We start from the raw sequence: 15,515 nt of genomic DNA, 5'->3' as shown, positions 1-15,515 counted from the left end.
CCTTCTAGTCTCACTTGTCTAGCCACTCTCGCACGGGCCTCGCCCACGGGTCTCACCCAACCACACTACTGAGCTACCCTGCTCTCAGGTCTCACCTATACTGCTACTCATATGGGCCTCGCCCACGGGTCTCACCCAACTACATCCTGGAGCAGCCTCTCCCAAGGTCTCACCTCTCTAGGGCTGCACAGGCAAGCTCCCTACTATCCTCAACTACTACCCATTCTTGATCCCTACCTTGATCACTAGGAGATAAGGGCCTCGCCCCAACTCCACTAACGAAGCTACTAGGGAATGCTACCGTTTACCCGTAGTCTTACAACACTTTCCATACTCACTAGCCGCTGACGAAAAAATGTTGCGGCTCTCCCGCCGCTCTACCATGCTCTACCTGCTGTCTCTGCCACTGACTGCTAACACAAAAGCATCCCATGCTAACCGTTGTCAAAATCCTCCTTCCGACTTTCTCGAATCCTACAAGCGACCCTCCAACCCGAATTCCCAACCAGCTACTAACCATCTCGGTTACATGAACTAACTGTTGGGAAGTTTCTCAAACTCCCAACGCCGAACTCCTCAATCCATCAATCACTATGCTACCTTCTTTCCTTTTTAGAGGCCGTGTACTCATTCTGGATCTGCGTGCTCTTACCCTTGTACGCTCGGAGGGTTCTCCCCCACTTCGATCCTGCTTCTACCTCACTGCTCAATGCTTGAAAAGAATTCTCGATCCTTGCTACCATCCCATAATCAATCTGCTGAGGAACCCAAGCTTACCATAGCTAGAGATCTAACCAGTCCATCTCTAAACGATACATTTCTGAACTAGCGAGACATTCCAAGTCCCACACAGGCATGCTACAGTTACTGCATCCCAAGTGACCTTCTCCGATAGGGCACATTCCCTAACTACCATTTAAATATCCAAGGTATGCAGATGGCATATAACTAAATCACAAGCAAGCTGCACAAAATAAAAATACTCATACCAATAATGATGCAGAACCATAACAATATAACCATGCATAAAGAAAACAGAAACGGAAGTCGCACACCTGCAACGTCCGACACTGCCCGCGTCTCCATGGTAGTCATCTGAAAAGCCCTGCCTCCAACCGCAGGCGCCTCTGCTCGGCCCTGAAGGCCGTCAGTGATCCTCAGAGTTGCAGGGGCAGGTGCTATCACCCATCCTGCCGAAAACAAACTGGGGTACTGGGCCTTCTTGTGGCCCCGCTGACTGCAGTGGAAACATATCAAGTCTGATCCCTGTGTGGTGGTAGCAGTACAATCCCTGCTAAGATGACCAGTCCGGCCGCACTTGAAGCAGCCGGAATCTCCACCACTACCACTCCTACACGCACCCTCGTGCATCCTGCCGCACCTCCCGCATCGGTCGCGGCTCTGGTAATCCCTCGATCTCGATTCTGACCCCTTGGGCCTTTTGCCCGAACCTGTGGCTACCTGAACCTCATCCGGCTTCCTCTTCCGGATCTGCTCCAAATCAATCTCCCTTTCTCTAGCCCGAGAAATCATATCTTCCAGCGTCTTACAGCCGGACCTGCTCACGAACTCCCTGATGTCGGCCCTCAACATCTCGTGATACCGGGCCTTCTTCATCTCCTCGTCCGCGACATACTGCGGAACAAGAAGGGCCCTCTCCCTGAACTTGGCGGTGATCTCCGCCACAGTCTCAGTAGTCTGCGTCAAATCCTGAAACTCCCGTGCCAACTGCTGCACCTCAATAATCGGCGAAAACTCAGCCCTGAACCTGGCCGAGAAATCACTCCAGGTCATCGCGTCCAACGCGTCATCATCACCAATGGCATGTCCAACCTCCTCCCACCAATCCCTCGCTCTGTCCTTCAGAAGACAGGAGGCGAGTCTGACCTTGTCCCCCTCGGGACATCGGCTCGTACGGAATGCATTGGCAACATCGGCCAACCACCTCCTACTAGCGATGGGGTCCCTGGCCCCATGATAATCTGGCGCTCCGCAAGCTCTAACTCTCGGAATGTCATAGTACGCGCTCCCATCAAAGCCATTATCTCGGTACGAAAGGCTCCCAGCCTCTCATCCAAGATCTCCAGTATACCCTCCTTGACCGTGCCAAAGATCACAGGAGTCTGATCTAAGATACTGCGCGTAACCTCAGCTGATATCAACTCCCTCATCCGCTCCTCGAGCTGCTCGGTCCCTGAACCCGAGCCTGATCCCTCTCCGTCGCCTGATCCGCCCACTGGCCTCTCTTGCAATGTCACCATGCTGAAAACATATCACGATAACTATCCGAATACCCATCACTGCTGAGGGATCATACACACACACTACAAGTTTCCCGGTCTTATCTCGGCCTTTCTCAAATCGAGTACGGATCCTCTGCTTTCAGTAGTACGGGCCCATACTACCTTCCACATCTATCCGTACTTTCCTCAAGAACTGCTTCGACTCCACCAGGTCCCTTTTCTATTACTACTGCTCCCAGCACTATCTCATACCAAGAATCTGTACTAGCATGCAACATAATCTCAAATACTCAGGCATAACCTAAACAGGCTACCCTACTATTGTCTAACCAGTACTACCATACAGCTCAAAAGCACATATAACAGGCACATAAGGCATCCTCCCTAGATCCTTAGTCCTAATCTAGCATGCAGTTCTACTAATTGATAATCATAACATAAACTTGTATGGGTATTTTGGGGTACTTACTTGAGCTCGGCTGATTGCATGCACCACACCTTTTTCTCTTATCGAAATTCTTTTCTGTCTGAATTCTTTTTGCTTTTCTAAAACTGTTTCCTTTCTCAAAACTCTTTTTACAAAAATGTATTTTGAAAACTTTTATACCAATCCCTTAGTTTGAGTTCAGACACACCCGAGAGTATGTCCGAATCCCTCAAACCAAGGCTCTGATACCAACTTGTAACATCCCAAAATTCGTACCAAAAATTTTCTTTAAATCATTACCAAAACCATATTCATAAAACATATCGTAAGTCATAACATGAATTCAGAGTATCATTTCCAAAACATATTTACATTATCAGAGTAAAACATCCCAGGCTGACTAATCAATGGTGTGTGCCATGCCATCACCCCGAGCTCTTTCCTCCGCTACCGGAAGTACCTGAAACCGAAACTGAAAACCGTAAGCACGAAGCTTAGTGAGTTTCCCCCAACCTACCACATACCCTGCATAAAACACGTATTGCACATAATGGGCCACGCCCGCTATTCCGGGCCTCGCCCGCTACCTCGGGCCTCGCCCACTACAACGGCCCCGCCGCTCCAGGCCCCGCCTGGCTTCGAGCCCCGCTCGGATACAGATCTGTTTCACATAGGCCTCGCCTATCACTGGGCCTCGCCCGCTAACATATACTAACACATAAGCATATCACAACATATAAGCATATCACAACACATAAGCTAAACACATACTAATGGACCCTATCCTAAGGCCTCGCCTATCTTGGGCCTCGCCCTCGTCCTGCTACTGATGAGTCATGGAACCCCGTCCACGCTCCTACTGATAGTGAGATACGGGCCCAGCCCACACTCACTCCTTCCCTAACTTGGGCCTCCCCCCTCTTCTACTGCTAATGAGATGTGGAACACCGTCCACACTCTGCTATTGGTGAGATACGGGACCTCGCCCACACTCACCTCCCTACCAGGCATATGCATGTATCACATAGACAACAAGTATAAACTATCATATAAACCATTCCTTGGGCACCCGCCCGCTATCATGGGACCTTGGTCCTGAATAATATTCTAGCATACTGCGCCTAGGGCTAACCCCCGGGTCTTCCTACTCATAACTATATGGGCCGGAATTGTGGCCGTAGACCCATTCACACAAAGGGAAACTCACCTGGTACTGCTGAACTTGCTGGCAACCCCTCTGGATGCTGACCGACAATTCCCTGAACCGCTGCTCCACTAGCTCCCCAAGCTACCAATATCAAAACATATAACACTTAGCTAACTGCCCTCCGAAAGTCAACTAAGTCAACTCTGGTCAAAGTCAAAGTCCTGGTCAAAGTCAACCTTCCTGGTCAACCCTACTCGCCGAGTCTATCTACTGACTCGCCGAGTTCATACGCTCAGAGTCCTTCTATTCGCGACTCGACTCGCCGAGTCAGCCCATGACTCGCCGAGTCCACCGATTTCCGTGTCCTGTCCTGACCAACTCACTGAGTCTCCACTCGACTCACTGATTCGAGTCTTAACTCGAAGGGTTTGGGGTTTCGCGACTTGACTCGCCGAGTCCAAGAACAGACTCACCGAGTCCAAGGCAAACTTCAACCGACTTGCCGAGTTGTTCTTCCAACTCATCGAGTTCCTGCCTATCTTCATCCAACTCGCCGAGTCCACCCATGTGACTCGCCGAGTCGCTTCAGTTCTTAATCCATACAGTGGCTTTTCGAGCCATGTTGAGGCTCCAAACTGTAGATCCACTCTTCCCAAGTCTATTCCTCACGTAAAGTTGCAAACTTTACGTGAACCCAAAGAGATATGAGCTTAAAACACTCTAGGGCTAGGGCTTGAGACCATGGGGCTTCACCAACAACTTATTGACATAAACTTTATGGCTTTCTGGATCCTTAATAGCCTAGATCTGAGGTAGCAACCTCAGATCTACTCCACACTCGAAATAGATCTCCTCCATACTCAAAATGCCCAAATCTCAACCATAAGATAGATCTAAAAGCAATAGGGTCAGCTTATTACCTCAAAGGATCTGAAAAGCCACACCAACTGTGTATCCAAGGCTTCCTCTTGCACCACTATGAACCTTCTTCTCTTCCAAGTTCCCAATCACTTCACCAAGGCTAGATCTTGCTCAAAAATGGATATGGTGGCTAGGGTTCGGTATTCTGGGTGAGAGAGACTGTAAAGGAACCATAGGGAAGAGAATGAGACGTTTAAATAGGGCACCAAGTCCCGAACTTAGGGTTTCCCTCTTCAGACCGGACTCACCGAGTCCTCTTTGCCGACTCACCGAGTCGGCTACTTAATCGATCCCCCGGATCCCGCTCCGACTCGACGAGTTGACCCTTTGACTTAGAGTTTTTCTTTCCTTTCTTGGTCTTTCTGATTATGGGTGTTACATCTATAACCTTGGATACAACTAGATGGGTTGAAGATGAAGGGTGGGGGAGAAGATCTGAATAGAAAAGGTTGTGTGTGTGTATATATATATATATATATATATATATATATATATATATATATATATGTGTGTGTGTGTGTGTGTGAGAGAGAGAGAGGTGGGTGGGGTGGGGATAATTTTTTTCTTTTTTCTTTATTTTTTAATTAAAATAGTATTAGAATAATTATAAAAAAATACAAAAAAATAAAATAACATAATCGTCTTTTCAAGTTTGTAAAGACCAAAATTACCAAAATGTTTTGATTTTAGACTTTCCATACAAATTGAAAACTTTTCGATAAGACAAATTGAAAACTTTTTAGATATTATAAAAAAAAAATTTGAATACCACATATTTATCGGCTAACAAGTTTTTTAGAAAAAAATTATCATTTGAAATAAGCCAAACACGCAATAGGCAATAACAGGATCGTTATTTCGCCATTTCCTAAATAAATTTAAAAAAGCAACTCTAAACACTCTCTTAAAAGTTCTCACTTATCAGTATATTCCTTCGCAACAGCCGTTCCTCCGACCTCCATAACCACCAGTTCAACTTTTCAAGAAATTAAAGATTCAATCTTCCCCTGTCCAACCACCATCCCTACACCGCCCAATACAATAACCACGAATTCGTCTTCCTCAACAAGCCACCACCAATCTCCCCCGACTCATCCACCATCGTCTAGTTCATATCCGGATCCTTCAACTATTCGGCTCGGTTCATCCGACTACTGTTGTCTATCTACCATCCAAGAAGCCCATATTTTCTTCATCTCGACTGTTCTGCGCCTTAAAAACGTGACTTTTTAGCCCTATCCGTTAGTCAATTCAGTGTCTTTTCTCCTAAAAGATATTCTTCTATTTCTTCCACTTTAAATGGTGCTGCTACACTTTTGAAGCTTTGCGCTGAATGGGATTGGTTTATTAATCTCTCTGCTGCTGACGACCCAATTGTTACTCAACATGGTAATCTTATTTTTTGATTAATTCAACAATTAACCTGTTTCTGGCCCCTTCTCCATACTCTAAACTGCTTAATTTCATGGTTCTAGGGTTTATATGTTCCATGTAAGATTCTGTTGGACTATTACTGTGACGTTTATCCATGTTGAATCAACACAGACGCAATATGAATCTGTTCTAGGGATGGCAAGAAACCCCTCACTGAATTGAGTTAACAAACTTATAAATTCCGAAGTGTAGGTGAAGTTTCTACAATGGCGAAACAAACTCAAACATTCTTTCTTGAAGAATGGCTTAAAGCCAACAGTGGCGCTATCAGCAATACCAACTCTACAAATTCTACACCCCAATCAGCTCGAGCCATCATCCAAGCATGGGCTGATCTTAGGGAATCCCTCCAACAAAAATCATTCACTCAGCAACACTACCAATCGTTACAGACTCTCTTAAATTCCGGAATTGCCCTTTATGTTGCAGATCCACAAGTTAAGCTTATACTCGCTATTCTATCAGCACCAGACCTATCTCTACCTTCTGAATCATACCCTCTCTTTCTCAGGCTTTTATACATATGGGTTAGAAAATCGTCTAAACCCTCTCCTGTGTTTATTAATTCTTCCATCAATGTCCTCTTTCAACTATTTTCATCTCAATCTGTCACAAATAAAAGCTCTTTATTCTTCACTGAATTCCTTCTTCTCCTTGGTGCTTTTTCTTTCATCCCCTCAATACCCGAAACCACAAGAACACAGTGTCTTGATTTCTTCTGTAAAATCATGGAGGAAGAATACAAGTTGGTTTCTTTATTTGATGATCTTGTTCCAAGTGTACTTTCTGGAATAGGGTATGCTCTATCTTCTTCAGGGAGTATTCACTTTATTCGAATTCTTGATACCTTATTTGGAATTTGGAATAAAGAAGGAGGCCCTTCAAGTAGTGTACAGCATGGTCTAATGATCTTACATCTTGTTGAATGGGTTCTCTACAATTGTATCCAATCACATGAGAAAATCATCATCTATTCAAGAGAGATTCTAGAATCCCACAAATCACAATATGCTTCATTTTCTATTGTCATGGGTGCAGCAGGAGCATTAAGAGCTTCCAACAGGTCAATATCTTCTGGACTCATGGAATTAAGAAGCTCTGCTGAAAAACGACTTGAAATCATTGCAAATGAATACGTTTCCACAAATGGAAACGATAGTGTTTTGCTACAATGCATATCATTAGCTTTAGCTAGAAGTGGTGATGTTTTCTCTAGAGAGAAACATTCTCTTCTTTTATGTCTCACTTCAGCAATATTAACTGAAATCCTTCCTCTAAAACGTTTTTACACAAACATTTACATGAATTCTAGTAACAAAGGAAATCATGAAGTTAAAGAACACCTACATAGTGTCATTTTCAAAGAGGCAGGAGTGATAACTGGTGTTTTTTGCAAACAATATGCTCAAGCTAATGAAGGTAGTAAGAATAAAGTGGAGAATCTTATATGGGACTTTTGTCAAGATGTTTACATGTCACATCGCCAGGTGGCGTTATTTCTCAAGGGAAAAGATGAAGAGTTACTCCAAGATTTGGAGAAGATAACCGAGTCAGCTTTTCTTATGGTGGTGTTTTTCTCTTTAGCTGTTACTAAACAGAAATTAGTCCCGAATATTCCTAAAGAAATTCAACTTGATATATCAGTGAAAATATTAATTTCATTTTCTTGTTTGGAGTATTTTCGGAGAATGCGTTTGTCTGAATACATGGATACAATTAGAGGTGTTGCTGGAAGTGTTCAAGAAAATGAAGCTGCTTGTGTTTCATTTGTTGAGTCCATTCCTTCATATGGCGACTTGACAAAAGTTCATGGTAGTTTGTAACTTTATATTTACATTTCTTTACCCATAATAACATCTTTACATTTTTTCCCCTTATTTTATACTTATTTTGGGTTGCAGTTTCTTCCAACAAAATGGAGTTTACTTGGTGTAAAGATGAAATGCAAACTTCTAGAATCTTATTCTATTTGCGTGTGATTCCGACTTGTGCTGAATACATTCCATCTTCAGTTTTCAGAAAAACCGTGGCTCCCATTCTATTTTTGTATCCTGGATATTTAAATTATTATTATTATTATATATAATAAAAAGAAAACTTGGGTAGGATTAGTATAGTTTTAGGTTTTAGACTTTGGCCATAAAACTTTCTTATGTGGGTAGATTTGGTCCCTGGACTTTCATATCTTGGCATTTTTCGCCCTTACTTTGTAGAATTGCACTTCCCAGTTTCCACTCCTCTGCTTTGTAAAGTGTCACTTTCAAGTTCAAGTTTCACTCACTGAAATTTGAATTTCATATGTTGGCAGGTTTGGTCCTTGCGTAGAAAATAAATTACAAAAGATGTCCCTGTAATTTTACATAAAAGGTCCCTGTGCAGTAATTTTTACACAAATGGTCGATCTGTATAAATAGTATACGCTTTGGGTTTGACATTTTTGCCATAATATTTTTTTATGTTGGCAGGTTTGGTCCTTTTATAGAAAATAAATTACAAAACTGTCCCTGTAATTTACAGAAAAGGTCCCTGTGTCGAGTTTATTTAACAGCAAACGGTCCATTTGTTTTAAAAAATACTCCCTGACTAATAGAAAATTTACAGATTACATCCCCTGTGAAGAATATAGTGATACTTTTAGATACGATTTACTTAACTTAAAAAAAAAAAAAAAGATACATGGGACATCCAAATGGGAAAGTGACTCGAGCCTCACATTCAACATTTGTAGCTTTCATTTCTTCTGGGAAAGATTATGATGATGAACGAGTTTCATTAAAGGAGCAGCTTGTTTACTATTACATGCAAAGATCTTTAGAGGTATTCAAATCCAAATCCAAATCCAAATCCAACTATCTAATGTTCTAAACTCACTGATTCTTGATTATTTATTTAATTTGATTAATTTTTGAACTTGTAGGGGTATCCTGGTGTAACACCATTTGAAGGAATGGCATCTGGAGTTGCAGCATTGGTTAGGTATCTTCCTGCTGGAAGTCCTTGTATATTTTACTGTGTTCATTGTCTAGTGGAAAAAGCAAGTAGCCTTTGTAGTGAATTCCCAAAAGAGCCCAATTCATTGAATGATTTACACGATGAATTAGAGCCATGTAAGAAGCTTCTAGATTTACTACTCAGACTTCTCTCACTGGTTGATATACAGGTATCATTTTGGTTTATCTTTTGGGTATCTCATAAAAGACCTTATATTTTTGTGTTTTTTATGAATTAAACCTCAACCTTTTTTTTCCTGAAAAAAGGTTGTATTTTGTCATTTTTTCCTAAAAAACCCTCAACTTATCCTTTATTTCCAAAAAAAACCCTCAACTTCATAACTGTTTATGAAAAACCCTCAATTTTTTTTAGTTTTTTCAAAAAAAAACCCTCACATTTTACAAGTTTTTTTTTTCGGAAAAAAGGGTTAATCTCATAAAAGACCTTATATTTTGTCTTTTTTCTGAATTAAACCTCAACTTTATTTTTTTCGTGAAAAAGAACTTACATTTTTTTCGATCTATTTTAGTCATTTTTTTCCGATAAATCTTGTAAAATGTGAGGGTTTTTACGGTAGAAACCAAAAAAGCTGAGGGTTTTTTCTGAGACAATTTGAAAGTTGAGGGTTTTTTTTCCGGAAAAAAAAAAAGCAAAGTTGAGGGTTTTTTCGGAAAAAATGAAAAAAAATACAAGGTTTCTTTCACGAAAAAAATAAAGTTGAGGTTTAGTCTCGAAAAAACATAAATATAATGTCTTTATGAGATTAACCCGGGAAAAAATGACTAAAAGGGCCAGATTGAAAAAATGTAAGGTCTTTTTAAGGAAAAAAATAAAGTTGAGGTTTAATCCAAAAAAAAACACAAAATATAAGGTCTTTTTATGAGATTAACCCTTATCTTTTTAACCGGAAGTTAATAAAATTTAAGGGTTTAATGGCATCTGTTATTGTTATGTTGTTCAGGTGTTGCCAAGTTTGATGAAGCTTTTAGCACAACTGGTTGTGGAGCTTCCTGAAGATGGACAAAACATGGTGCTGAATGACTTATTTGCTCAAGTTGCTGATTCAGATGATGTGACACGGAAACCAACACTTGTTTCTTGGGTGCAGTCTTTATCTTATCTCTCTTCTCAAGCTACAATCAAAGGAGGAGGACACAGGAAGCATGAAAAATCTAATGCTATCATTTGGAATAAGGGCAGATTGTTTGGGTTGAATAGGATCTTTGCACGAATGTAAACTTGATTGTTATGTTGTTGTGACATATGAATTAGTTTATTAGTGTAGATATGCACCTTTAATCACCTTTCTCTTCTTAACTCTTAATCACACACTACCTTAAGTTTAATATTAGAAACAAGAGTAAATTACACGAATGGTCTCTATGGTTTGGAGTAATTTGCGTGTTTGGTCCCTAATTTATTTTTTTAACTCGGAAAATCTTTACTGTTTGTTTTTGTTACAAGCTTGGTCCTTACTCTTTGTTTTTGTTATGTGCTTGGTCCTTACTCTTTGTTTTTGTTATGTGCTTGGTCCCTGTCTTACCTAAAAAGACTATTATTTAAATAGGGAAAAATGGTGAGGTAGGTAAGGTGAGTGGGATTTGGGGTGTGCTTATTTAAATAAATTAAAAAATCAAGGGAAAAATTATCTTTTTATGTAAGACAGCGATCAAGCGCGTAATAAAAACAAACAATAGGGATCTTTCGAGTTAAAAAAATAAGTTAAGGACCAAACGCAAAAATTACCTTAAACCATAGGGACCATTCGTGTAATTTACTCTAGAAACAAAGGGATAGACTAAAGTATCTCTAACAGAAAATACAAGTGTGAATGTATGTTTTAATTAGGGTTGTGCAAAAAACCGCACAAACCGCCCGCATCGCACCAAACCACACCGCATAATGCGGTTTAGAATTTCGTGGTGCGGTTTGCGGTTCATCATTTTATCAAACCGCACTATGCGGTGTGGTTTGCGGTTTGTATTTATAAAACAGCGGTTCAAACCGCACCGCACCGCATGTTATATATACTTTTTTTTTCTTTACTTTGTTATAACTTCAAATCACGATTTAGAAACGATGTATATAAATATATTTCTTACAATAACCAAATATCTATAATGTAATATTGAATCACTATTAGATCAAGATCCCATGGTTTACAAGAATATAGCAACTATAATGGCAAAATATAAAGCAACAGAAATGATACTTATAAAACTATAGTAGCATGAATCACAATTTATTAAAAACGATTTAACTAAAAAATTGTATATGTTTTTATAAAATGAAAGCAATCAATTTTTTTAACCCAGTCAGGTTTTTGGTTTTTTTGATAGATTTAATGTTGAACAACTCATCAAACCGCACAAACCGCAAGTAAACCGCATAAACAGCCCGCATCAAACCGCACCGCATCACGCGGTTTTGAACATCTGTGGTGCGGTTTGCGGTTTCTAAAATATTCAAACCGCATATGCGGTGCGGTTTGCGGTTTTGACTCGAAACCGCACCAAACCGCACCGCGCACACCCCTAGTTTTAATAATGAGCATTGGTCCCAATGTATTAACTTTAGGGTTGGGTTTGGGTAATAATATGATTAATATAAAAAATGTTCAAATTTAAATATGCTTTACTAAAATTATATAGTTAATTAGATTAAAGATATATCAGATTTAAATATGCTTTACTAAAATTATATAGTTAATTAGATTAAAGAGATATCAGATTAAACATTTGTATACATACATGTGTATGGATGATAATGACGATTTTGTATTTTTGTTGTTTACAACTTTAACACCTGTCATCCATCTTTCATTTAATTTCAAAAAAGTAACGGTCAACCACAACCTTTAATGGATTTAATTTAACATGGACAAAAGAACACGTTTGACCTTGTGGACTCAACTTGTCCATTGATTTACAAGTCCTCCATTCCAAGTCGTATCTATTGTAATTTGTAAACCACTTATTTTGATCATGAGAAAAAGAAACTTAGCTCTAGACAAAAGAGCAAGTTTGACTTTGTAGTTGTAGATACGAATTGTCCAGTAAATCATTAATGACAATAATTAATTTGCTCTTCATTTCTGCTTTATAAACCAGCTAGCACCCATCTTTCCACTTCAAATTCTTTCTCTAAAGCAAACCGAGTTTGGGTTGACAATGGGGAATTGGAGATGTTTGGGGCTTTCTCTCATTTTTGTAACTATTTTTTTGGTTGCAAATGCATATACCTGTTTAGGTGTTGGAAACATCAGTGTCGTTTGCTTTGAGCAAGAGCGACTTGCTCTTCTCAAGTTCAAAGAGAGCGTTGGAGATGAGTCTAAAATGTTGTCATCATGGGTTGGCAATGACTGTTGCTTGTGGGAAAGAATTCATTGTAATGGTGTCACTGGACATGTTGAAAGGCTGCATCTCAGAGGAGATATTGCAATTGTATCTTTTGAGAAATATGACTCCGGTTCATCCTACTCCTTTGATTCCAATGGCAACTACTTGGCTGGATATGAGGTAAATTCTTCTCTTGTAGAATTAAGGCATCTAAGATACCTGGACTTGATGGGAATAATTTTATTGGAAGCCGGATTCCCGAATTCATTGGATCTTTAAAACAACTAACTTACCTTAATATCTCTAATGCATTTATTCAAGGTATTGTTCCTCATCACATTGGAAACCTTTCTAATTTAAAGATTCTTGATCTCAGTTCAAACGAAGAGTTGATGGCAGGTGATATGGCATGGACTTTTGGCCTTTCGTCCCTCGAGCTTCTTGATTTGAATTCATTAAATCTTAGTGGAGCACATAACTGGGACATGGTGCTTTACATGATTCCTTCGTTAAAAGAGTTAAGTTTGTCGAATTGTGGACTTTTTGGTTCTTTTCTTAATTCGAGTAGAATAGTTTCCAACATCAAACACCTGGATCTTGGCTTCAATTCTCTCAAAGGTCCAATCCCCAAATCTCTAACAAGATTAAGAACTTTAGAAGTATTAGATCTATCTCATAATCAGTTAACGGGTCCCATTCCGACATTCTTTGGGAATCTTACCAAGCTTGACCTTTCTTTTAATCAATTGAGTGGTTCTATTCCTGAATCCTTTGGAAAATTAGCAGCTTTGACAGAACTTCATCTAGAATCCAATTCGTTAACGGGTCACATACCAACAACTATAGGAAAACTTGTTTCATTACAAGCAATTTCGGTGCATTCAAACTTGCTAAATGGGACTATTCCAGTTTCCTTTAGGCAACTTGACAAACTCCAGTATCTAGATATCTCAAACAATTCCTTGGAAGGAGTAATTTTTGAAGCCTATTTTGCTAACCTTTCGATGTTGAAGCACTTGGATACTTCTTCTAATACGAAGTTGACCTTTAATATTTCATATGAGTGGATACCTCCATTCCAATTGGTAACTCTTCGACTCAATTCTTGCAATATCGGAAATGAATTTCCACAATGGCTTCATAATCAAAGGAAACTTGAGGAGTTAGTGTTGTCTAATACTTCAATTTCGGGACCTCTGCCGACATGGTTGCGGAAGATGCCCATCATTCCTTTCTTAGATCTCTCTCACAACAAACTCACTGGACCTTTGGCAAACCTTCCCAACGGGGGAATTGTTGATGTGTTTGATTATGGACTTAACAATGCATTATTTCTGGAAAACAACCTATTTAATGAGTCGATTCCAAGATCATTGTGCAGAAGAACAGATTTGAGATATCTTGATATTTCCAGAAATAGGATAACTGGGAAAATCCCCAAGTGTCTGGAGAATCTACATGGGTTGCTTACCATGATATTTAGCTCAAATCTGTTGTCCGGCATCATCCCAAACTCTATAGCTCTTAATTCTTCATTAGTTTGGTTACAACTGAATGATAATAACCTTATTGGTGAACTTCCTCACGAATTGGGGAATTTAGGAGCTTTAAGAGTTTTAGATGTGGGTGATAACGAATTGTCTGGAAATATACCTGCATCGATTGGAGAAAAACTTGGATCTTTGGTAGTTTTTAGGTTACACAAGAATAACTTCACCGGAAGAATCCCTCAATCCTTGTGCAAAATTTCATCTCTTCAAATTTTAGATGTTGCATACAACTTTCTAACGGGAAGCATACCTCATTGTCTAGGGGAGTTGAATGCAATGGTTGAGAGCAGCCCAGTTAATTTGGGTAATGCCACCCTCAGTTCCGATAAGAATGTGATTCAGGTGATGAAAGGTGTTGATCTTGAATATACAAAAACTTGGGATATAGTTTTCAACATGGACCTTTCGAGCAATAAACTTGTAGGAGAAATTCCGATCAAGCTCACAACACTTTCTATGCTCATTGGTCTCAATTTGTCTAATAATCATCTTAGTGGGGGTATTCCAAACAGCATTGGACACATGAGGAAGTTAGAATCTCTCGATTTCTCAAAAAATGAGTTGACCGGGATGATCCCTCCAAGCATGGCAGCTTTGACTTTTTTAAACCATTTGAATTTGTCTCACAACAACTTGTCAGGACGAATTCCAACAGGAAGTCAATTGCAAACTCTTATTGATCCATCAATATACAATGGGAACAAAGATCTTTGTGGAGCTCCATTGCTGAAGAATTGCTCAAATCACAAAGACCCAGCATCAACAAGAAGCAAGAAGAAATATGAAGCAGCTGGTGAGCCGATGAAGATATGGTTTTATGTGGACATAATGAGTGGTTTTGCAACAGGGTTTTGGGGTGTTATTGGAGTTTTGTTGTTCAAGAAGCACTGGAGACACAAGCTTTTCATGTTTGCTGATGAAACTGTGGACAAAATATATGTTGCAGTTGTGGTAAGATTTACCAACCTGAAGAGAGGAAGAGAAACCACATAGATCCTCTAGAATGCAAATAATTCTTGAATGTATATCATCAATGATATTTTGCTTTTTAGTACTGATATTGTACTTATGCTTAATACTACATGGATTTTATATTTGTATGACATTTGTAATATAAGTGTTGTTTAAATGAGAATTTTAAATTTTTTGGATTCGGTGTTTGTGTAAGATGAAGTTGTTAGATTGGGAAATTGCATATGTTTTGAATTAGCAAAATCCATGAGCGATAGGAATTCAACTGGAAATGTCCTGCTCTCTCTTTCTGGATCTCTTGCTGCCACAGCTTAATTGGTCCCTTTTCATCTATATCACACCAAGTAAAAATTGTTAAAATTATAAGCTAGACTAGTATATAAGTGACAGTTAATTAGTTATATGTTAGTTATTTAACTGTTATGTTGGTTAATATAGGATATAACTGTCATGTGAACCGTTGTGATGGCTATGTTGAACCGTTGTGATGGT

At 39.6% G+C, this 15,515-nt stretch overlaps 1 protein-coding gene and 1 pseudogene across 1 annotated transcript; both read left to right on the top strand.

Moving 5' to 3' along the window:
* The first annotated feature begins 5,594 nt into the window (after positions 1–5,594).
* On the top strand, positions 5,595–10,465 carry LOC145129669 (obscurin-like protein). Its single transcript, XM_079064435.1, has 6 exons — positions 5,595–6,127; positions 6,214–7,984; positions 8,074–8,218; positions 8,845–8,989; positions 9,090–9,332; positions 10,125–10,465. The coding sequence occupies exons 2-6, from the start codon at positions 6,379–6,381 to the stop codon at positions 10,398–10,400; spliced, it is 2,415 nt and encodes an 804-aa protein (XP_078920561.1). The 5' UTR covers positions 5,595–6,127; positions 6,214–6,378; the 3' UTR covers positions 10,401–10,465.
* Positions 10,466–12,316: 1,851 nt separating this feature from the next.
* Positions 12,317–15,149, top strand: LOC145128617 (uncharacterized; annotated as a pseudogene).
* The last annotated feature ends 366 nt before the right edge of the window (positions 15,150–15,515 follow it).

The sequence above is a fragment of the Lactuca virosa genome, chromosome 8, assembly GCF_052849685.1.
Source record: "Lactuca virosa cultivar CGN04683 chromosome 8, Lactuca_virosa_CGN04683_v6, whole genome shotgun sequence".
Lineage (NCBI taxonomy): Eukaryota > Viridiplantae > Streptophyta > Magnoliopsida > Asterales > Asteraceae > Lactuca > Lactuca virosa.
Note: the sequence above shows the minus strand (reverse complement) of the source record. Positions and strands in the feature narration are given on the sequence as shown.